The sequence below is a fragment of the Peromyscus leucopus genome, chromosome 4 (assembly GCF_004664715.2).
Source record: "Peromyscus leucopus breed LL Stock chromosome 4, UCI_PerLeu_2.1, whole genome shotgun sequence".
Lineage (NCBI taxonomy): Eukaryota > Metazoa > Chordata > Mammalia > Rodentia > Cricetidae > Peromyscus > Peromyscus leucopus.
Window position 1 is genome coordinate 76,524,024 of NC_051066.1, and position 23,211 is coordinate 76,547,234.

The following is a 23,211-nucleotide window of genomic DNA, read 5'->3' on the forward strand; positions in this document are numbered from 1 at the left end:
GCAAGCTGCCTCAAATAGCATCCTGAGACAAACATGACAGGAATCCCAGACATTTCTGCGTACTTCTATAATCTCAGAGAATAAATGTTCCTCCAAATAAAACGTGCCCACATGCCCATGCCTCTCTGTCCATGTCAAAGCCCAGACACATTCCAGTCACTCAACTTCTCTGCTCAAGAGGCAATCTTCTGACTCCGGCACAGCCTTCCCTAGAAGCCAAGACACTTAGAACACAGGTCATTCCAGACACAGGTCTGGCTCCCCCAGAGCTCTGAGGTATGTGAGTCCTGTCCGCTACTCAGCCTCTTGTTCTGAGCTATTTCAGCACGTTTTGAAGGGGCCCACTGTGTTTAGTCTGCAAACACTCCACTGGAAATGAGCAGTGCAAGGTCCTATGTGCAAATATTCACGAACATGGTTTGTTTTTTTTTTTTAAACAATACACGTTTTACAAATTCAAGTGAAATCCAGGTACAGACTAGGTCAGTTGCTGTCTTATGCACAACAGGAAAGTGGTCAGTCAGTTCCTGAAAGTAGAGGAGTAAGGCACCAGTGACTGAGAAGGCTCATTCCTGGAGACTGGGAAGAAGCCTAAGAGGGACATGCTGAGGCTGAGTCCAAGACAGAGATTCTGCTAGGCTAAAGCCCTTTGTGTAGACAGCACATGACATCTGGACATACGTAAGGATGGACCCTCACCCACGAGTAGGATAATGCTTTCAAGGAAACTGCAATTAAAGTAAGTGATAAGGGCTATAGTTGACTTCCATGTTATACAGAACCTTTGCTACTCCTTCTACCCCTTGGCTTCTGCTTCATGGATCATTAAGGGAACAGCAAGAGCTGGCACATTCTAGATGCTCATGTGTGGTCCAAGCTTCTGCGACAGTAATGCCAGAGCATTATATACTAGGAGCATCAGCCAGTCCAATAGGATGGGAAGGGCCCAGAGAAGAGGATCCAGGTGAAGTAGGTGAGGCTGGAAGTCAGGAGAACAGTGGCATGAGGAGCTAGTCACAGACACCACAGTGGAGAGGGTTACAGGTGTTTCCTGGGGGCATGGAGACTTGGCTTGTGCCCTAAGAAATAAGGCAGTGCCACTCAAAGCAAGAGCCCCTTGGTGATCCATGGAGGAGATACATCCACACAGTCCTCATCCTGGCTACAAAGTAGGGATGCGGAAATCCTGGAGATGTCAGCTCAGCTGAGGGAAGCACAGTTCATCTCGGAGTCCTCCTGGCTGCCACTTGCTCCATCTTCTAGTTCCAGTTCATCGGGGCTATCGGGGATGCTGGGCTCACTGGAGCACTGGCGGTGTGGCGGTGGGAAGCTGGGTGGCAGGAGCAGGTGCTTATCCTCGCTGTCAGCCTCCTCCCCTAATCCTGAGTGCATCATGGTGGCCATGGCCAGCAGCTGGATGTCCGAATGGGCATTGGCCACTGTGTGCCGCCGAACGCTGCCACACTTCTCCAGGTACGCCTCTCCTTCCTGCTCTGTTAGCGGAGTCAGGACCATCTCATTCAGTGGCCGTCCAACGGAGGTCATCAGAGAGGCATAGTTGAGGACAGTCACCTTGGGCCGGATCCTGGAATGCCTCCTGGCTGCAAGAGGAAAAGGCAACAATGGCTGTGACTGGGGGAAGGTAACACAGTGACCAAAATGGAAGAAGAGGGAGGGAGAGCCTCTGGGAACAGCTTTAGGTGGGGCCTCACTGAATACAATGGAGGACACGACCATCTTCATGTCACGCAGATTTACCTGTTTACACCAGATCCTGTATCCAGTCAACCAGAACCCCACAATAAATGCTCACCTAAAACTTTTCTGAATGGAGTGAACACACACACGCCCCCTTCTCCAGGTGCTGCCTGAGCCTCACTGAATCGACCTTTAATTCCACAAAAACCCTCTTCTCTGAAGACTTATACCTTAGCCAGGGCTTCAGAACCCTGCTCAGAAGGTGACGTCTGCAGGGTCAGAAGGGCTGGGGTGTCTCTGTCTCAGGAAAACGGTTGCCTTGCAAGTTATGAGGACCTGAGTCTGATCCAAGCAAAAAGGCCAGATGTAGTGAGCTGCCAAGTCCAGAGATGGGGAGGTGGAGACAGACAGATCCTCGGTACTGGTTGGCCAGCCAGCCTAGCCTATCTGGCAAGTTCCAGGCCAGTGAGGAACCCTTTCTCAAAACCCAAAACAAACGAACTCAAACCAAAAACCAACCAACCAAGCAAACAAACAAAAGCCCAGGGGCTGCGGAGATAACTTAGTGGATAAAGCACTTGCTGCAGAAGCGTGAAGACCAGAGTTCAGATCCCCAGAACTCATGTAAATACCAGGTGGGTATGGTGGCTGCACTCAGAAGGCAGAAACAGGAGATCCCTGGAACAAGCTACCCAGCTGGACTAACCCGTCCGTATCAGTGAGTTCTGGGTCCAACCGAGAGCCCCTGTGGCCATGCATAAAGTGGAGGTACTCAAGAAGACTCCCAGTGTCAACCTGGGGTCTACAACTGTTGCTTTTTCAGCACTGTGTTCCAGAAACTGCGGAAGCTTTCTATGCATGAGGCTTTGTGGTACAAGCCTGTTGTCCCAGCTACTCAGGGAGCTGAGGCATGAGGATCCCAAGTTAAAAGCCTGCCTGGGCTACAGAGCAAGTTCAAGGCCCATCTGAGCAAGTGAGACTCTGTCTCAAAATATAGAGTTTAGACAAGGCTGGTGGTGTAGCTTAATGCTAGAGCATTTACCTAGCATGAATGATGACCTAGGTTCAAATCTCATAGCCACAAAAAAAAAAAAAAAAAATTAAAAATGTTTAGTATGCATTTTGGACTCCTGCTAGAAAGCTGAACCTAAATCACAGCATATGGAGACATTGTTAGTGTCTACTTTAAAGAATCAGAGAGGTAGGAATTTACCCAAGGTGACAGAGCTAGAGCACAGTCAATCTGGGGCTCCGATGAGTTTGGCATCACTCCGGACCCTGCTTTCCCTGGCACCCATACAAAGCCACCAAGAAATGTTACAGGCAAAGCACCTTGAGGGAAGGACAAGCCAGTGGGGTTCACAGGCGAGGAGAAATGGCTAGGACCATCAGAAACCTGGCCGAGGACATACACTGGAGACATACAGAGTGGTGGAAGGTCCTGAAGAGGACGGAGGAGGACAACATTCTGAATGGTGAGAACAGCCTGAGCAAGTCGCTGGATGAGCCCCAGGGTCACAGCCTTGCAGGAACTCGACGTATAGGAACAATGAAGCTGTGCCCATCCAGGTTGGCTAAGTGTGTCCCAGGAGGGCCCTGTGATGACAGATGGAAGTCTCTGTGACACATGGGAGAGGCTATGTGTCACACACACACGAGAGAGGACAGAAGAGGGTGTGCTTCAGGAAGGGGCCCTCGCAGGAGGTGGAACAGGAGCTGCTGCCAGAGAAAAAGCCAGAGAGGGTGCAGAGACACATGGGAAAAGTGAATGCCAGTGTCAGAGTAGAGAAAAGAGGTGGTTCACAGGAGAGAGACCCACAGTGATGAAGGGGAAGAGGACAATGGGCTCAGGATATCAGTCATTGATACCACAGAACTCATGGGATGGGCTGTGGAGGAGCAGGACTCGGGTGACTTGAGCCAGCACCCTCTGAACTCAGGTAATAAGAAAGGCCACCCTACCCATGGGTGCTCACCAAGAGGCTGGTGTCTTGGAGAAGGAATTAAATACGGAAAGCCAACGGACAATAAAAAAAGAATCTGTGCATAGTACTTGTCCCCCCAGAAACAGCCATTCCTAGTGTTCTCAATTTCTGAGAACAGCCATGGGCTGCTTTCATGATCATAAAAATGGACACTTCTTCAACAGAAGCACCAAAGACTTCACAGCAGCAAGGACCCAGCTAAAGAACCATCCTCGAAACACTGCCATTGGGAACAACTCATTGCTCACACTACTTTTGCAACCACGCACTGTGGGCTGGCTGTAGGGAAAACGCACAATCGGCCTGGCGGAAGCTGGGCCCAACAGCTTCAGAGGCCATGTACTAGAAGTCATTCTCTGTTCCTGAGGCAAGGCATCGATCTGCCAAGGTGGGGTGTGTGCAGAAGCCAGAGCCAAGAGAAGACGGGAGCTTTCCCGCTTCAACTGTGAACACATACGCGCCCAGGAGCTGGGTGGTCCTCTAGTTGAGGAAGAAAGTACCACACTGCTATGAGGTTGAGTTGTTACATGTGGCTAAAACCTGAGACGAACAGATCCGCCATCCATGAAGAGGACAGAGTTGGAGCAGGGGCTGGGGTTGGAGAGGACACAGGGGAAGCTGAGGGAATGCAGACTCAATGTGCGTCGCTGAGACATACTGCATCTCTGGCTGAAGGATATTTCACGGGCCTCAACCTGCTGGAATGAGCCCAGAAAAGGTGTCTCTGAGGGTTTTCTGGACGTCGTCCACTTTTCACTGCAGTCAAGTCATTGAAGGGTTCCACAGGCAGTGAATTAACAAAAGTCCACTTGGCTGCAGCTGAAAAGAGCTGAGAATTGAAGCCAGAGTGAGACTGAGACAGTCTTGGTGGGGGTGTGTGTGTGGGGGGGAACCATGCTGCCTTAGCCTTCAGCAGACACTTCCAGAACAACACTTTGCCAAATGCTGCACTGACTGTGCAGAGGCTGGGGGTCCAAGTCCAGCTGCAGCTATGTGCTGGGCGCCCAACAAGCGCTGGGTACTGTGCCCAGGAGATGCTTCCCCAATACCATCTCCTTCCTGTGTGTGGCAGAAGATGAACATGAAGTCTGCAGTCACAATTACTGACAGAGACTCAAGTCTGGGGCCCCACAGCAGAGCTCCTGCTTGTGGCCTTCACGAGCTAGAAAGAGGTCAGGTTGTTTTAGTAGCAGTAACGGGGCATTACAGGAAAGCTTCTGGTCAAGAGGAAAGCATCTCTGGTCTGCTGAGAGACTTACTATTTTAGTTGGCCAGGGTCTATGACCTGGCCAAGGATTACCCCTAGCAAAGCAGGGTCAACTTGAGCCATGCTAAAGAGATAGGCAGAATCATCATCCCTTAGGTGAGATGCTCTATTTCCTTCTCAGAAGCCCCGCCCCTGCCTGAAGCTCAGCTGGGTCTGCCGACCTCTCTGAGAAGGTTTAACTTTCCCTGGCCTCCACCCCGTTCATGTTGAGATGTTGACTGGAACACAAATTTGTTTTCTGCTACCACAGGCTTCCTTGCTCTTTCTCTAATGCTCCAGCCCTGTCATGTGGCTGCTTGCTGCCACGCGGTGTACCTCCATCCCAGTAACTGAAACAGCATGTCCGCACCCTGACCCCTGCCTCCTCCATTTTCCTCCCCCAGGCTGAGATTTACAGCTTGCCCGTGCTGGATTGGTTTTTTTTTTTTTTTTTTTTTTTGTTTTTGGTTTTTTTTCTCTTTTCCTTTTAATATTTTTCTCCATTCTTTGAAATTCCATGCATGATGTTTTGATCATATTCACCTCCAACCCCTCTCCCTAAGTCAAGCCAGATCCACTCACCCTCCACCCCTACCAGCTTTGAATCCTTTTATTTTTGGATTTTTTTTTTTTCATGATAGGGTTTCTTAGTGTAACTCTGGCTATCCCAGAACTCACTTTGTAGACCAGGCTGACCTCTAACTGAAATCTCCACCAGCCTCTGCCTCCCAAGTGCTAGGATTAAAAGCTTAAGTTACCACCACCTGACTTTCTTCCTTTCTTTCTTTCTTTCTTTCTTTCGGCTAATAGGAGTTTTTCATTTCAACTCCAATAAAATTGTTCTTCAACTTTTTTTTTTTTTTTTTTTTTTTTTGGTTTTTCGAGACAGGGTTTCTATGTGTAGCTTTGCACCTTTTCCTGGAACTCACTTGGTAGCCCAGGCTGGCCTCAAACTCACAGAGATCCGCCTGGCTCTGCCTCCCGAGTGCTGGGATTAAAGGCGTGCGCCACCACCGCCCGGCTCAACTTTCTTTTAAAATTATTTTATTAATGAGCTCACGAATCCCAAGGGGGGGATCCCGGTTTCCCTGATATCAATGTGACAAATGTCAGAGCAGAGATAACACGAGTATCCTGGAAACCCAGGTAATCGTGTGTGTGTGTGTGTGTGTGTGTGTGTGTGTGTATGTGTGTGTGTTATATATGTGTACACGTGTGTGGACATGCATACGAAGGAAGGCCTAGAGGCTGCCATCTGTATCTCTCTCAATCACTTCTCCACCTTATTCTTTTGAGACTGGCTCTCGCGCTGAACCAGGGCCTCACCAATTCAGTTAGACTAACTGGCCGGAAAAGCCTCAGCGATCCTGTACCTGGGCTTAAAGGTGTACCACCATGCTCAACTTCTTCGACATGGATTCTGGGGGACTAGGTCTGAGTCCTTGCATGGCCAGTACTTTACTGCCTGAAGAGAGAGCACTTCAGATTGAGGTGCTTACCGGGGACACACAGACCTCTCTAGGGCCTGGGGTACAAAGAAGAATGTGTCCCCTGCCTTGCACAGTCTAATGACAGTACAGCATGACAAGTGTTTGTGTTAGAATTCCTAGCCACTCCATGACCCCACATGCGCTGGCATCCGGGGGCCTTGCGTTATCCTTGTGCTCTGTGATCACGTAATCTACGCGCATGTGTGTGTGTGTGTGTGTGTGTGTGTGTGTGTGTGTGTGTGTGTATCTATAAAGGCGGGTCCCACTCCTCATCCCTCTGCCCTTTTTCTTCCTGCATGATCTTTCCATATGCCTAATCACCCTTCGATTCCCTTCCCTTAATAAACTCTTATAGTGGGTTTTGTTGTGGCTTTTCTCGCACGGGAAACAGAGCCACTTAATGAATAACAGTTTGGAGTCCCAAGAAAGATTAATGGGTGACCTCACACCTGGAGGAAGAGTGGGGGACAAGCTGCCTGTAAGGGGTCCATAATACAACATGGCATAACACTGCTTGGCCCCGCCCTCAGCACGGTTTCTTCCTCCTGCTCTCTCCAGCAGGTCAGAGCTGGTGTTCAAGCCGCATGCGGGTCACAGAAGGTAGGAACTAACACCAGACCACACAGCGGATCCCTGACCCAACTGGTCACCAAGGCCCCACTCTTCCCACATGGCCTCTTCTCTTACGCTGCAGTGACTTGCAAGAGAGGCCTCTGCTTTCTGGAAGAACGTTTGGGTTCCCAAGATGGTACTGGCACAGCCAAGGCCACAGGAGCCTCATGGTTCGCCACCAAGTGTCCTGGCACACAGTGCTTCCTTGGTGAGCTACCAGTCACCAGAGCTAATCCTCAGATAAGTCAGAACGGTGACTCCATCAGTCAACCCTACCGGGGCTCCTTGGGAAGCCTGAACACCAAAGGCTGGGACCTGGCGGGCAGCTAGCTTCCCACCCTTGGGCTCATTATCTTCTTCCCCTCTTTTTCTTTGTACCAGGGATGGCAGTCCCATGTCCCCAGAGGAAGGGAACAGGGTCTCCCACTGAGGGACTGGCTGTGACTGTCTTCCTAGGAACACCTGAGACCTAAAGACTGGGCTGTCCTGGCGATGGGGCACTCCTGCAGGGAGAGGCTGGTCTGCCACCTCAGCTGGCACCGGCTCTCAGGCCTCGTTCCCTTCCTCCTTGACTTCCACAAGGTAGGGCCGGCAGAGCCTTTATTCCCTGCTCACAGGCCCCCAACCGAGCCAGCCTTTCATCCCTGTGAAAGCCAGCCACGACAGTTCCTTTCAGACTCCTCGAGAGGCAAAGCCTGTGTAGGGAGGTCCTTTATTGGGGGATTGGCTCCCCAACAGGCCTTTGATCTTCTCGGCTCCCAGAATGCCCCTGCCTACCAAAGCCATTGAGGGCTCCGGCTCTAGTCCCGAACCTGAAAGGCCCAAACGGCCTTTGTCATGCAGAGAAGCTAGTGTCCAGCTACGGGGCAGGCTACAGAGGGGCCCCAGGGATACAAAGGAGGGAGGGTGTGGGAGGCTCGGGCTTTTGTGAGGGAGGAATCTAGTCTCCGAAAGTCTGCGGCAGAGGAGGGGCCCTGAGAGGCTCAGGAAACCTCAGGCAGCTCAGGAATTTGGGTAACGTGAAAGGCAGCGCTTGGGTCAGGCCTCCACAGAGTGTGTTGGCTGTTCTTTTAGCTTCACGCTGCCTTCCTCACCTGATACCGCCATTGTCCTCTGGTAATAAATAATAATAAAAAAAAATGAGGCTTTAGAGGGGCGGGTTTGCACACCACATGCACGCACGCGCACGCGCGCGCACACACACACACACGCACACGCTCACGCTCACGCTCCATTTGGGGCCTTGGATTAGATCACTTATCTGTTGTTCTAAAGCAAGACTCCCTGTCCTGGTACAGGTCCAGGTGCAGCAAGTCATGGCCCCAGCATCTCCGGAGTCGAAGATGCAGGGCACACGGCAGGGATACAGGGTAAGTACCGCTCTGGCCTGCAAAGCTGGGGCATTTCCCAGGGACCCCAAGAGAAACGGCAGCACCACCCTCCTCAGGCCATGCATTCCTGCCAACAGCCCGGACAGGAGTGTGCAGCATGGCCACTGGCTGAAGGCAAATCTCATGCTGCTCTGGGCTCGGGAGCCACGGCACAGCCTTGCCCCAGATAAAAGGATCTCTCGTGACTCTTCAAATTTTTTCACTGTCCATTTTTTAAAAAGTTATGTGTGTATAATATATATGTGTGTCCATGTGTGGGTGTGCACCTGAGTGAATGGTTCATGGGGGGTCAGAGGTGTTGTAATCTCCCTGGAGCTAGAGTTACAGTGGCTTGTGGTGGCTTCTAGAAACTGACCTTGGGTCTTCTGCAAGAGCAGTATGTGTTCTTAACCTCTGAGCCTCTCTCCAACCCCTCAATTATTGTCTTTAATACCCAGACTGAATGAACGGTACTTTCACCATCAATAGAGGTCTCTGTCCCCAAAGGGTAGGGAAGGTCACCTCAGCTTTTACCATGCAGAGGTCTGGCCAGGGACACCTCCTGGACCAAGGGATAGAAAGTCAGGATCACCCATACTACTATGCCCCAATGAACTCGTGTCCTCAATGCTGACAGTGCTGAGATGGGGGGATGGGGGGTTGTCAAGGGCAGCTGCAGAAGCTCCAACATCGTAGCTTTGGGGTCCTAATTCAAAGAGCCCAGCAACTTTAGCCCTTATAACGCAGGAATGGTGATGTTACTCCACAGCCCGCCCAGCACAGGGCCTACTATTTGGCCTGTGACCAGCACTATTTCTTGCCACTAGTGACTCCGAACCTCTGAAGCTCCTTCAGCTCCTCAAGTGCTCCATCCTCTGGCCCTCCCACAACCTCCTGGTCCTCCCAGTGGTCCTCCCTGACTGGATAGTCTCCCAGCCAACTCCTGCACATCCTCTACCTCCCCAAACAGACCTCACTTCCTTCAGGAAGCCTTCCCCAGTGTCCTGTCTGGGGGGTCCCTGTGCTTCCCCATCAGAGCATCCATACGCAGGTGAGTCTGCCTTACCCTGGCCCTCACTGGACTGTGGGCAGGAACAGATCCCATTTTGCTCACTAGCATATCTGCAGCAACACAAGGTGCTGGCAGGGAAGCTGAGACACATCTGCTGAGATTATTATTAACTGGAATAACAATAATTTTTAAATTGCTCAGATAGGATCATGGCCACCCTCTGTCCCTTTTAAGACAAAGTCCCTTTCGAAAATAAGGACTGGGCTGGCAGAATAGCTCAGCAGGTAAAGGTGCCTGTCACCAGAGAAAATGGCCTCCCATAAGCTGTTCTCTGACCTCCATACTAGGGTTGTGGCATGATGGATGGATGGACAGGTGTGTGCATGCACACTCACACACATGAGTGCCCGCATGCGCACAAACACACACACACACACACACACACACACACACACACACACAAATAAATAAATAAAATAAATGTAATTTTAAAAAAATACACTGTCTTTCATACAAGAATAAAGTCTCAGGACTCGCCTTATCTGACAAAAGTGTGTATTATTCCTGTTTGGGCTGGAGAGCCAGAGGTAGCTAGCTCCTTTTAGAGTTCTTATATCTACCCTTGTTTCAGGCTTGGGAAACCAGAATATGCCTCCTCAAAACATGAAGTGGGGGTCTGAAGAGATGGAGTGGCAGTTAAGCGCACTGGCTGCTCTTCCTGTGAACCCAGATTCAATGCCCAGCAGCACAGGTTGGCTCCAGCTCCTGGGGAGTCAATGCCCTTTTCTGGCCTCTTTGGGCACTAGACACCCAAGTGCACACCTACAGGCAAAGCCCATACACATAAAACAATAAAGGAATTCTTAAAACATGAAAGATTAGTGAAGGAAAGGCAATGAAGAAGCAGGCCCAAGCTGGAGATTCAAGGCCATCCTCGGCTACAGAGTAAGGTTGAGGCCAGCCTGGGCTACATAAGACCCTGTTCTCAAAAATTATTGTTCTTTATTAAAGATGTTACATAAACAGGGACTCGAAGCCAACTGTTTGAAAAGTACTTGTTCCCTGGATTCTCTCCTGCATGTGAGAACACATGTTTTAATACACTTGTTTGTTTTTCTCGTTAATCTGTTACAGGGATCTGTTCCAACTAAGAGCTTATGGGGGTTGAAGAAAAGTTATTTTTCTTCCTCTCTGTTGGCATTAGGCCCTGACTATGGTAGAGTTCTTGGCATAATTCAGCTAACCTGCTGGCATCCTGACATCTCCTTGGGTCCCCATCCCTGAAATGACATGAGCCCAGGCAGTAATAAGGAGGGTAGGCTCCATGGAGACTGCAGAAATATAGCATCCAGTTTAGGGCAGAGGGTGGGAGGCTGTCCTCCTTCAATAGCTTTCTGATCTTATGTCAAGGGGGTGAGGAAGAGAGCAGAGATCAAGGCTGTGGAAAGACCTGGGGGTCGGCTGACTGGAGCCAGCCTCCTCCAGTCTGTGGATGAGGTGAAGCTGGTACTCCCCGAGAGACAGAACCAGGGCCAGGAAAACTGCCAGCAGAAGGCTCAGCCTACTACACCGAGAGACCCAGGAAGGGCAGCAAGCTCCCTTGAGACTGCTCCTTGCCTCCTTGGCTCAACGACAACTCTATCACAGCAGAAAGAGGGCGGCCGAGAGATTCCTATCCAGGTGATGTTTCCTGTTCTGCACCTTTCTGTGGGTGCCGGCCGCCCGGGCTTGGGAGTACAGCTGCCTGCATGCATCTAACAATCATGCTCGAATACCTGCTGTATTGCTGCATGGCTAGATGTCGGGCACCACTGCAGACACTGAAGACAGAAATAAGCAAGTGAGTGTCTGCACGTTAAGTGCTTACATCTCAGGCAGTGACCAGAGTCTTTATCACAAGCCTTTCACAGGGCTGTTTCTACCAAGACCGTGGTATTATTGGGAACTATTCTACAGTAGATGGTACTACATCATCAGCCACTTCTGAGACCATCTAGACTGTGCTCTCACTGGGAGAAGGACCAGATTTGACTCCCCTCTGGATACTTTAAAGAGACTAGGACAGAAGAATGTATCCCCAAACCCAGGAACCCCAACCCTTGCAGTGAAAGACCTTGCAGTACCTATGGATGAAAGATCTGGCTGTGAAAGCGACATGGTAGCTTCAAGGGAAGAAATATAATGGGTGGGTGTCCACTCATATGAGCGAAGGGTGTTGTATTGGCTAGTTTTATGTCAATTTGACACAAGCTAAAGTCATCTGAGAAGGGGGAGCCACAATTAAGAAAATGCCTCCTTAAGATCTGGCTGTAGGCAAGCCTGTATGGTATTTGCTTAATTAGTGATTGCTGGGAGGGAGGGCCCAGCTCATTGTGGGTGGTGTCATCCCTAGGCTGGTGGTCCTGGGCTCTATAAGAAGGAAGGCTGAGCGAGCCTCGGGGAGCACACCAGTAAAAAGCAACCCTTTATAGCCTCTGCATCAGCTCCTGCCTCCAGGTTCCTGTCCTGCCTGAGTTCCTGCCCTCACTGCTTTTAATGATGAACTGTTACATGGAATGGTGGGTGAAATAAACCCTTTCCTCCCCGAGTTGCTTTTGTTCATGGTGTTTGATGATAACAAAAGTAACCCAGACTAAGGCTGGCATAATTTAAAACACACACACACACACACACACACACACACACACACACACACACACACAGAGTTTCTGGTATTAGATACAAGAAAATTAATGTCCAGGCACATTCAAAGATCAAAGGTATGGATAAGACAGGAACCACTACAGGGCCTGGGATCAGTCTCTGAGAAAGACTGGTAGAGGGGCAGGGTTGCTGCCACACGGCCTAGGAACATCTGTAATTAACAAACCAAGATTTGCACCGGCCTTCACTGGCACAAAGCGCTAGGCAGACAGTCGGTGCTCAGGACCATGTAGTGGGTATCATTACCCCCAAGCCTCTGGACTTCAGAGCTATGATCTTCTTACCCAGTGAGTATGTGGGGCCTGTGCAGCTGCGGTCCCCACTGATGCCAAGGAAGGGAGACACCACCTGCTTCACCAGCTCCTCCAGCTGCAGATAGCCCTCACTTGGGCCTGTGGGCTCGTGAACACTCTACAAATAAAGACCCAGGACAGATAAAGGTTAGTGAGAAGTGTCGCAGCGGTGGACACCTGTCAGCGCCTCCCAGTGGCCCTCCTCTGGGTACAAGGCAGTGTTGGTCACAGTTAGGCTCCTGGTGGTTAGAAGGAAGGAAACAAGCCAGAAGCCCTGGTCGTCTGTCCCAAGTCAATGGATGAGAATGAAGGAGCACAGGAAATGGAGACGAGGAACAGGAGGGAGGGGAAGGATGAATGCAAGACTTGGAGCTGGGTGGCTCTCCCAGGTCCACGGGCCATGGGGACACAGCTTGCACTGACCGCTTCAGAGGCAGCAGTCTCCAATCCTCAGCCACTCTGCCAGGTTGCCTAGCAAAACACAAATGACAGCTTTTTCTGACCCGGGACAAAATGGAGACTCAGGGCCCTGAGTTAAAAAATCAATAAGGATGCTGAGTGGAAGATGAAAGATTAATTAAACCAGAAATGAAGAGGCAAGTGGATCTCTGAGTTCAAGGCAGCCTGATCTACTGAGCAAGTTCTAGGACAGCCAGGGCTACTGTATGGAGAAACCCTGCCTCCAAAAACAAACCAGAAACTGGGCCTTCTAAGAACAATATCTGGGTTCTCCCAGGACAGTGTATATAGCATAGTCCTAACTCTGGCTCCAAAGGGGCAGGTGGGAAGGTCCAACAATTATGCCACCCACAGAGGAGTGGAGGACTTTCCCACAGTACACAGGCACTTTACAAAAGCACTATATGTGAGCTGGGCGGTGGTGGTGCATGCCTTTAATCCCAGCAGAACCAGGTGGATCTCTGAGTTTGAGGCCAGCTTGGTCTACAGAGTGAGATCCAGGACAGCCACCAAAGCTACATGGAGAAACCCTGTCTCGAGCAATCCTTCCAATGACCAGAAATGGAGGGGGCTTAGGAAACTTGCCTAGTATAACACAGCCAACAAATGATAAGAACGAAGAACAATAACAACAAAAAAAGCCCCCTAGACTAGAACCCAAGCTACCGGGCTCGGAGCCCATGTGACGGTCACTTGTTACCAGGTTAGAAAATGGAGGAAGAGCACTGAAAAGTCCAGGGCAGGAGAGAGGAAGAGTAGTCCTCAGTCTGATTTCAGCAGTCCAGCAGGGCCGGAGCCCTCACACTAAGCCTTGGGTAAAAGCCAACCAAAATAAATGCATGGCAGCCAAAACGGGAAAGAGGCTGGTAAAAACCTGCTTCCTAGAAAACCAGCAGCTGGAGCTGGAGAGATGGCTCAGTGGTTAAGAGCACTGGCCGCTCTTCCAGAGGACCCGGGTTCAATTCCCAGAAACCGCATGGTGGCTCACAACCATCATATAGTGGGATCTGATGCCCTCTTCAGGCAAAACTTCAATAGAGCACTCATATACATAAAATAAGTAAGAAAAGATGTGTGTATTCTGGATATTATTGCATATCAGTGGAATAATATAGTATGTAGCCTTAAAAAAAAAAAGAAAAACCAAATAAATAATCATAACAATAAATAAAAGTAACAGTTACACTTAAAAAAAAAAACCAGCATGCTCCTTGTGAACTGTTTCTCACTCTGGAAAGGGTGTGAAAATGTGCTCTCCTGATGAGGGGTAGCAAAGACCACCAGGAAGAGGACAAAGGCCTAAGGAGGCTCCAGGGGTCTCTATAGCCAGAAAGATTATCTTCTCAAATTCTCCAAAACAGACCCTGAATGGCTTTCCTTAAAAACAACACAAAGCTCACCACGGCCCCGAGTTGTCTGTGGAGTGAAGCAGGTTGGGCCCACTCCTGCAGATCAGGGATTGGACGGATGAGATGTGGTTCCTAGGAAACGGGTTCTCCCTTGGTCCTCCTCAGCTACATCAAATGAGATGCAGATGCTTGGGTGTTGGGTGGTTTAAGAAAACAAAAAACCTAAGAAGAAGCTACAGGTGTATGCAGAGCTTGCAGTCTGGGACTAGAAAGAGAGGAAAGAGACCAATGCAGAGTAAGTGACTATTCACTGGGATGAACTTGACTGTGGCCGTGGGAATAGGCAAGGTGAGCCGCCACACACTGCTCTCCACTCCCCTTGAGCTCAAGCATGAGAATGCTTAGCGTTGGAAATGAAAAGGATAAGAAAATAAGCTGCTTTACTTAGGAAGGCCTGCCCAAACCAGATTGGGGGGGGGGGGTACTCAAGGCAGTAGGAAAAAAGGAGGGCAGGAACCAAACCAGGCCTTAGGGCAGAGCAATTCCAAGCCATAAACCACCTTTATTAGGTCTCAAAGCCTAATCAAGGCTTTCTTCTTCTTTTATTTTTATTCTCTTGCTAGTTCTCATCAACTTCTTCTCTAGCTTTTCCCCCAGAAGAGAAGTGACAGGAAACAGAAGCAGCAAAAGGCAGAAGGCAAATGGATGATAAGCCAGCTTGGAGCTAGGGAGCTCTCACAAGGAGACGGCCCGTGAGGGCATCCTCAGCCTTCTGCCCCACCGCTAGCCCATGCTAGCCCACTTAGCAAAACACAGCCCGTAAAAGACAACTTTTCACGGCCCAGTACCGAAACACGACACTGAGCCCTACAGTCAAAAATTCCTAAGAATGTTGAGTGGGAGATGGGAGACTATTAAACTAGGCACAGGGCCCTCCAAGGACAATGTCACATACCCTGCCTCTTGGGCAGGGCCCCATACTAACGGAAGGCCTCCCTCATCATCTGGGGCGGGGGAACCATTTGAGAACAGGAGCTCTGTGCCTATAGCAGGAGATGCCCTTGTGTCTTCCTACAAGGGAGGGATTGGCTCAAGAATGTGTGGAAGGCTGGTGGGAAGAGAGTGCTGAAGTCTGAGAAAGGCTCTTTGTCTTTGTATCTGTCAGGTTATTTAGGGGAAATCATTGCCAGGTCTCATGTCCTGTGGAGAGTAAGGGCCTAGGAAAGAATGGACAATTCACAGTACATTCCCTGTAGCAGGTGTGGCTCCAGAGTGGATTATTCCCTGAACATTCTATTCTGACTCCCAAGCTGCTGCCCCTCAGGCCCCAGAAAATAGATTTGGACCGAGGAAAGACCTACGTTGACTGCTGTCATACTCCTGCCTCAGGTCTGTGAGATCCAAGGGAGGAAGGGTCCAGGAGATCTAGTCCCAGGAGGTGCAGAGGGAAAAGATGCCAAGTGCCCCACCATGATGTGGGCCAAGATGCCAAGAGTGTGACCATCTTACAAGTTCTTGGGGTGTTTCCTGTACCTAGGAGCAGGAAGGAAGGAAGGCTAAGAGGAAAGAGTGAGTGAATGAGGAATGGCTGAATGGTCCAGCTCCCATAGATCGGTCTGTACCCTGTTAGTTAGCTACCATCTCTGATCGTCCACCACCTTGACATGGGAAAAAACCAAGGAGACTGACTCACAGCAGAGACTGTTTCCTTGGCCAGTTTTCCAGAACTTCAGCATAGCCACGGAGCTTCTCTAGTTCACTCTTTTATAAGAAGCCACCATGGTCCTCCAAGGCCATGGACTTGGGTCCTCTTCAGTAAAATGTTACTAGCTGGCTCCCTTTCTGAACACCTACTTTTACGATCAAGACTGGGCTGCGTGCTGAGGGTGCAAGCGTGAGGAAGAAGCTTAAGATTTTGCTTTGACTGTTCCAGACAACGTTTAGAGCAGAGAGAAAGTGAGTACCAGATCCCAGCCCCGCAGGGACCAAGAAGGCCAGAGTACCAGGTAAGCCAGCTTCCAATACCTGATGGAAAGGTGGAAGGGGCTGAAGGTCCAGGGACCATCTTGAGCAGATTTCCTAAGATCAGACGGAAAAAGTTGCAGACACACAGCATGGTGGGCTAGTTGGACAGGGCAGAGTAGATGGAAGTTCTGGGGCATCTTCAGGGGCTTTAAGGGGTGGTGACATGTGTCATCAGGTTGTTCTACACAGGACCCAGACCCTCAAAAGGCTTTCATGAACAAAAACAGGTCCTCCTGCAAGTGGGGAAAAATCCTCAGAGGGCAACCACATCCACAAATAGAAAGGGATGTGTAGTAGTTAACTTGACTGTCAGAATGGAAACCCCCCTGGGGAGCATGCCTGCCTGTCTGTGAGGGCTTATCTAGATTAGGTTATAGAGGTAGGAAGACCCACCCTACACATGGACAGCACCATTCCCTGGACTGGAGTCTCAGGCTGCATGGAAAGAGGAACCCAGCTGAGTACCAACATCCATCCCTCTCTGCTTGCTGATACAGATACAAGATACGGTGTGGGCAGCTGCCGCACCTTCCTGTTGCCACGGCTTCTGTGCGGTGATGACTGGTAACCTAAATGACCCTTCCTCTTTTAAGTTGTTTTTCTCAGGTATTTTGTCATAGCAAAAGGGGAAGTAACTAACGCTGGATGCCTCCCCAAATGGTTATACACAAAAACTGAAAGTGGAGCCCGGCTTCCTAACCCTACTCCCAGAATCCTCAGGGGCTCCTTTTCTACACTCCATATGTGGGAGCTAAGCTCTGTGTTCAGTACTTCAGATGCAAGCTGCAGGCACTTTGCCATGCCCATCCCTTTCTTCCCTCCTACAAAAAGGCCGGACCTAGACTGATACCCACCGTCATCTCTGCGATGACCCTTCCTCTTTTCTGATTACAGGAAAGGGAATATGCAGAAAGACCGCCTCAAGATAGCCAAAAGCATAGTAGCTGGGGGAGGTGGGGCTGGTGGCACTCCTCCAGTCATCAAGAGCCTGGTGGAGACTGGAACCTGAGAACTGCACAGCCATCCATGGGAACGGACTCCCCAGGGCATGTGGGTTCCACCTGACCTCATTCAAGGTCACAGCTGGTTGGGCAAAAGGAATCCCCAAACCCAACATGCACCGATCAGATCCGTTGCCCCAAGAAGGGAGCAGGATGTTCTGAGTATCAGAATCTTCGCACCTCTTCCCAGCTGAGGGATTTCACTCAAGCGCAGAAGTGTCCTGTTATTGTTTCCTCCTCTGGAGCATGGGAATAACAACAACGCTGACCTCATAAAATGGTTGTTTGGATTGTTTAAGAAAACAGTACATTTATAGTCCTTGTGCCTGCACCTGGCAAACAACCAGAGCCTGAGAAGTGTTAGCTCATCTTCCTGTTGCAGATTTAGGATCGGGATGAGAAGACAGCCTGGAGCCATCTGGGTAGTGGCTCGCTGGAAACAAACACCAGGGCGCGTCACGTGTAATCTGATCCAAATAATTCCACACACAGCGAAAGACCAAGTCTAGCAGCAACCAGGCAAGGCCACAAGAGACAGCATCACAAAAAAAATAAGGAAGAACCATCCAAACTGAGACCAGAAAGTGACCAGAGCTGGTGGCTCTGAGACCTGACATGGTCTTGCTTTGCCATGATGCCCATTTAGGAGTTCTAGGTCTATCTTGACTCAACTATGGTAGATACTTTGTTATTATTTGCATTCTTTGGCCCCTTGACATAGTTGAAGAGTACAGAAGGATGTCTACTCCTCACTAGCTGGCACCTACTTGTGTGCTCAAAACCCTGGGCTGGGTGCTGAGGTCAGAAGCATGAGGGAAATGTTTAGGATATGCCTTGACTGTCCCAGACCACAGAGCATTCAGAACAGAGGGAATGCAAGCACCCAAATCCCACCTTCACAGGGACTGAGAAGGCCACAGCACCCAGCAAATCAGGTTCCAGGTCTTTTTCCCCCTTATTCCAATGCCAGCACCGAGTACAGCACTAGGGGCCTGATGGTGTACAGCAAATACATGAGCCAGTGAATCAAGAAACACGGACGGACGAGGAGAAGGATGCACAGCTCAGCTACCTGGCTCTGTTGTTAGACCGCCTCCCCACCTCCATCAGGGCTGGATTATTTCACTGCCGGCTGGCCTGAGGAGCAGGCCTCCGCCAGCGCTCACCTGCAGAATGAGCAGCATTTGTATAACGGATGAGGGCAACTTGGACTGTGCCAACAGCAGCCAGTCGCCCAGCTTCACCTTCAGCAGGACCAGGTCCCGGAAGCCCAGCAGGGAGATCTGGCGGATGGTCAGCTCCTGTCCCTAGGGAAGAAGACAGGTGGGGTGGTGAGAGGTGAGTGCTTGCTGGATCCCCACCAGCCTCAAGTAGTTCAGGGGAAGTGTTTGCACTCAGGATGGACTGGACAGGCATGTGCAAAGCCTGTGGGCTGTCCCAGAAGACCCAGGTCTTGTCTCCTCTGGCATTAAGACAAGGTATGGATCAGCATGGTTTTGATAACCCAAAGACGATACAAGACACATATAATAGGGGCCATGCGAACAGATACTCTCCCCCATCCTTCCCCAACTTCAAGGCTGCTTTCTCAATTTCATCTGCTAAATATTTAAGTGCTCATCACAGGTCAGGCAACATCAGCCCTTACGTGGTTACATAAGATGTTAGACTCTTACATAATCACAAGTAACTAAGGAAAAAGTGATTTGTAAGTAGAAAAAGTGTCACTACTTCAGCTATTGGAGTAGTAGGCAGGAGATGAAAAATACCAAGAGTCACGAGGGTTTGCATTTGCTGGACTCTGTGTGCTGGGCAGGACCCTAAGCACTTAGATGTAAACAGTGCATGTCAGCTCCACTTCTGCTGTGGTTTGTGTGTGTCCTTCTCAAACTCATCTGCTGGAACCCTAGGACTTGGGAGAGGCATTTTTACATTTTTGAAGATTTATTTGCATGTGTGTGTCATGCGGAGGGATAAACTTGACTAACCTGCACTGTCCTGATTAAATATGACTCTTCCCTGTGCCTATGATGGCACTTCCAAGTGAGACCAGCACAGGAACCAGCAGACAGGACAAACCAGCAGCTCTTTCCACACGGGTGGGCATCCTCCAATCAGCTGAGGCCTCTTCAGAGCTTGCAGTATGCTGTCTGTCTGTGGAGCTGGGGCCTGGACTCTCCTTAGAGGCCCGGCCATGCTGTTCTTTGTCTGTCTGTGGTATTAGTAACCTTCTAGTAATCTGACTCCAGCAATCCTCAATGGTCCCCTCAAAGCCATCTGAGATGCTGCAATGTATACCTCAAAGGGTTTTTTGTTGTTGTTGTTGTTTTTCTTTCTATAGCATTAAAATGATGACAAATTACAAATCAAAGGTTCTTTTACTTCGTCTTTGTTAGGTCTCAGGGAGTACATATGTCTATAAATGACATTCTTGGCCTTAGCTCAAGCTGGACTAGAGGATTTCTGACTGTTAGATAAAACCCAGCATTCCCTAGCAACTTGTGGAATGGGTTTTCACCCATCAAAAGGAGTCATTTCCCTTGCCTCTGGCAGAAGGGACATATGGCTCTCCATTGACATATACCAGAAGTGGTTCCATATCAAAGCCCATGCAGGCCTCCAGGCTCCCTCAGTCCTTATTCACAAGTACTTGTTATACATCTCAAGGCCCCACACTAGAGTTCTGGCCCTTCTCACTCCCCTAGCTCCTCCTGCACTGTGCTAGCTCCCAGGCTAGTCCAGATCCCTTTATAATGGCAAGGTGTTTCCTTGTTACAATCCCCCCATCTCTGCTATTCTCTTCCCCACCATTCTCTCTCTCTCTTCTCTCTCTCTCTCTCTCTCTCTCTCTCTCTCTCTCTCTCTCTCTCTCTCTCCTCTCCCCTCCCCACTTCCCTAGCTCATGTCCAGTCTGCTTCTTTTTCTCTTGGCTCTGGACTCTTCCAGATGCCTCTGGATGTTCTCTCTCTCTCTTATCCACAATAAAAGAAACTTCCCCCTAATCCGGAGTAGACATCTCAGTGGTTTCTTTACTGCGTCCCTCACATACACTCTTATTCTTTCACTACCTAAAATGCTGAGAAGCTGGGATTACCCATGCTTGATAGCTGGATGGCTAGGATGCCCGACCCAACACTAGCCTTCATTACTGTTTATGCCAGGTTACTTGATGACAGAGTTTGCTGGGGGAGGATAGGAACTCTTTAACTTTCATTCATGCTCCCTCTGTGGTATCCTTAGTAGAACTGCTTGATTTAAGTCATGCAAGGCAGAGAAAGAGAAAAAGGCAGACAAGGGCAAGTAGACATTTAGAAACTAGTCTGAATGTCAGTCTGGAGGAAAGAGGAGACAGCAAGGAACAGGAAGGCAAGCCAGAACTCCCCTCCCCGATCAGCAACTGCAGAACTACTTTGCATAACAGGAAGCCCCTGGAGGCCACCCAGGCACTGGGGGCCTTCCACTTGCCAGTCATAGGGATGACTCCTGGTGCATTGTCATTTTGTTTTGGATTCCACTTTTAAACCATTAGGTAACCGATATTTCTAGGTTACGACTCAGTTAGGACAGGGTTCGGGCAAGCAAAAGTCACCTTCCGTAGCTTTCTGGATATCCATACAAGAAACCACCCTTCAAAGGCTTGTATTTATCTTCTGGATTTTTCTAGAAAGTTTTTACTTCTATAGAATTACACACATAACCTTTGAACACACATAGAAACCGTATTTTGCATGCCTTTATTTAGCTTAGTTTAACTTGGATATCTTTGCGTATCAGCCCACTTTGTTTTTCCCTTGCCCCATCTTACCTTAAGGCCACACAGTATTCTAATAAGTGAGTGTACTCTACCTGCCATTTCTTCAACTAAAATGCCTTTTATACTACAACAATTCTGTAGTAAACGTGTTTATCCATGATTCTCTGGACACTTTGGTTAGTGTATCCAGATTGCTACCACTCTTTCAAAGAAAACAGACACTATCAAAACCACCTTTAAAAAGGGATGGGGAGATGGTGGTTAAAGTGAGTGCTGAACAAGCCTGAAGACCTGAGTTTTAGCTGCCAAAACCCACATTCAAAAGACCAGATGCAGTCTGTAATCTCGAAACCAGACAGGCAGAGCCAAGAAGATTCCCGGTCAGATAGTCTAGCCAAGTCAATGAAATAACAAGCTTGGGAAGACCCTGTCTCAAAAAGGTAAGGACACCTGATATTGGCCTCTGGCTTCTACATATATGTGCACACATGTATATGTGCACACACACACACCTGGGCACACACACGTTTTCTGGATACTGCCACATTAGCCTCTCAAAAGAATGAGCCGGCTCACACTCCCAGTGAGTATCTGAGAGCACCTTTTCTCACACAATGGAGGGGATGGAGATGGCTGCTGGAGTGGGCAAACATGGTGGGCATTCAAGAGCAACCCATTCCAAACCCACCGGCTCGGCCAGGCCAGAGAAAAACAGATGCGAACAATTAGGGCAGCGTCTCTTACTGAACCACTTTCAATCCAGGCTGCTTTATGTCTACAGCCCCAGCAGCCACAAAGACTTTTCCGCAGGCAAAATCTGCCTTCTCGGACTGTCAGGAAATGCACTGGAAGGGAGACATGAGGTGCCCAGTTTATACCAATAGAAACAAGTCAATCGCTGCTTCCTGGGACTTCCATTCACAGCCATTAACCAGGGCCCGGGGGTGTCCTCAGACTGAAACGGCAGAGAAAGGACACCTACTCATTCAAAAGCAAAAGCAAGTCTATCTTGGTCCTTTGAACAGAAAATCACCTCCATGGTACCCAATGTACAGGCCACCCACTTTGGGTGCCTTCTACCTTGGTGCCCATGTGTTATAGGCCCCCCTCACCCCCTTTGAGTAGTCCGTCTATGCTTTGAATCCATGCCTCTCCCACTCAGTCTCAGCTAGCAAATACAATCAATGTGTCTGCACAGGCAGATGCCATTTAAGGTCAGCAGGGGAAGAAGGTGGCCAGGGCGCGAGGGCCACTTAGTTGCTGGGAGTGAGAAAAGTGAAATGAGCAATACTTCATATTGCCAGATCTGACTGCTTTTTTAAGAGAATCAAAACAGAACCATCCTAGGTCTGGAGGACTGTGCTCCTGCCTGACTCTGAGCCCCTCCGTGCCCATCCTGACCCACACTCCACATTCTATAGCCATCACCATTGTGTAGCGGTTGCTACACAAAGGACCCTGATTTGCACATCCCTTTCCTTTGGGTTATAAACAGATCAAACACAAGATACAGGTTAAATTCTGTTTTCATATACACGTGTGTCAGAATCCATTCTTTGACATTTATATAAAATTCAAAGTTAAGGCAACACCTTGTATATTTATTTGCTACATCGGCGAACCCTACCCTCAGGTCTGTCTCTCTGAGGACCTGCTGCTCACTAAGGGGTGACCACTGCAAGGGGAAGGGTATCTGTGGGGGCAGAAGCTGCAGGGTCTCCAGCACCACTGGTCCAGATAGAGGCTGATGAGAGGAACAGGCTACAGGCTACTACATGCACTGTGTTGCAGGAGCTGTGAGAGGCAAGTCTGCAATGGGAAGTGACGTCACTAAACATCATTTTAAATATTGGGTATGGAGCACAAGGCATCCCATGCTCCTTTAAAACACCGTGAGTGCAAACAATCTCCTGAGGCCTTTGCTGTGGAATGAGGAATTCCAACCATTGCTGGTGGCTCCGTTTCCAGTCTGCTTATTACACTCACCCTTCAACAAAGCCAGACCAGGCAAAATAAAAGCCTTAACCCCAGGGTGGGGAGAGGACTGTGAGCAAGCTGCAGGTATGTGAGAGCAATTTGGGAGAGGAATAGCTCACCAATTAAACTAGACTGCCTGGGCAGCAGGGCTCAGAGACCTGCCTGTCTCCTGCAACCACTGAGGTCAGGATGTGTGGCTCTACTGACTTTTAAACGGATGATGAAGATCTGAATTCA

The 23,211-nt window shown here is 49.5% G+C and overlaps 1 protein-coding gene across 1 annotated transcript in view; it reads right to left on the minus strand.

The window, feature by feature from the left end:
* Positions 1-403: 403 nt before the first annotated feature.
* Prr5l (proline rich 5 like) overlaps positions 404-23,211 on the minus strand; it is an 83,392-nt gene continuing 60,584 nt past the window's right edge. Inside the window, exons 7-9 of the mRNA XM_028895025.2 lie at positions 18,410-18,550; positions 12,401-12,527; positions 404-1,601 (exon numbers count right to left, since the gene is read on the minus strand). Coding sequence (XP_028750858.1) covers positions 1,201-1,601; positions 12,401-12,527; positions 18,410-18,550 — 669 coding nt within the window. The 3' untranslated portion in view covers positions 404-1,200. The remainder of the gene's footprint in view (positions 1,602-12,400; positions 12,528-18,409; positions 18,551-23,211) is intronic.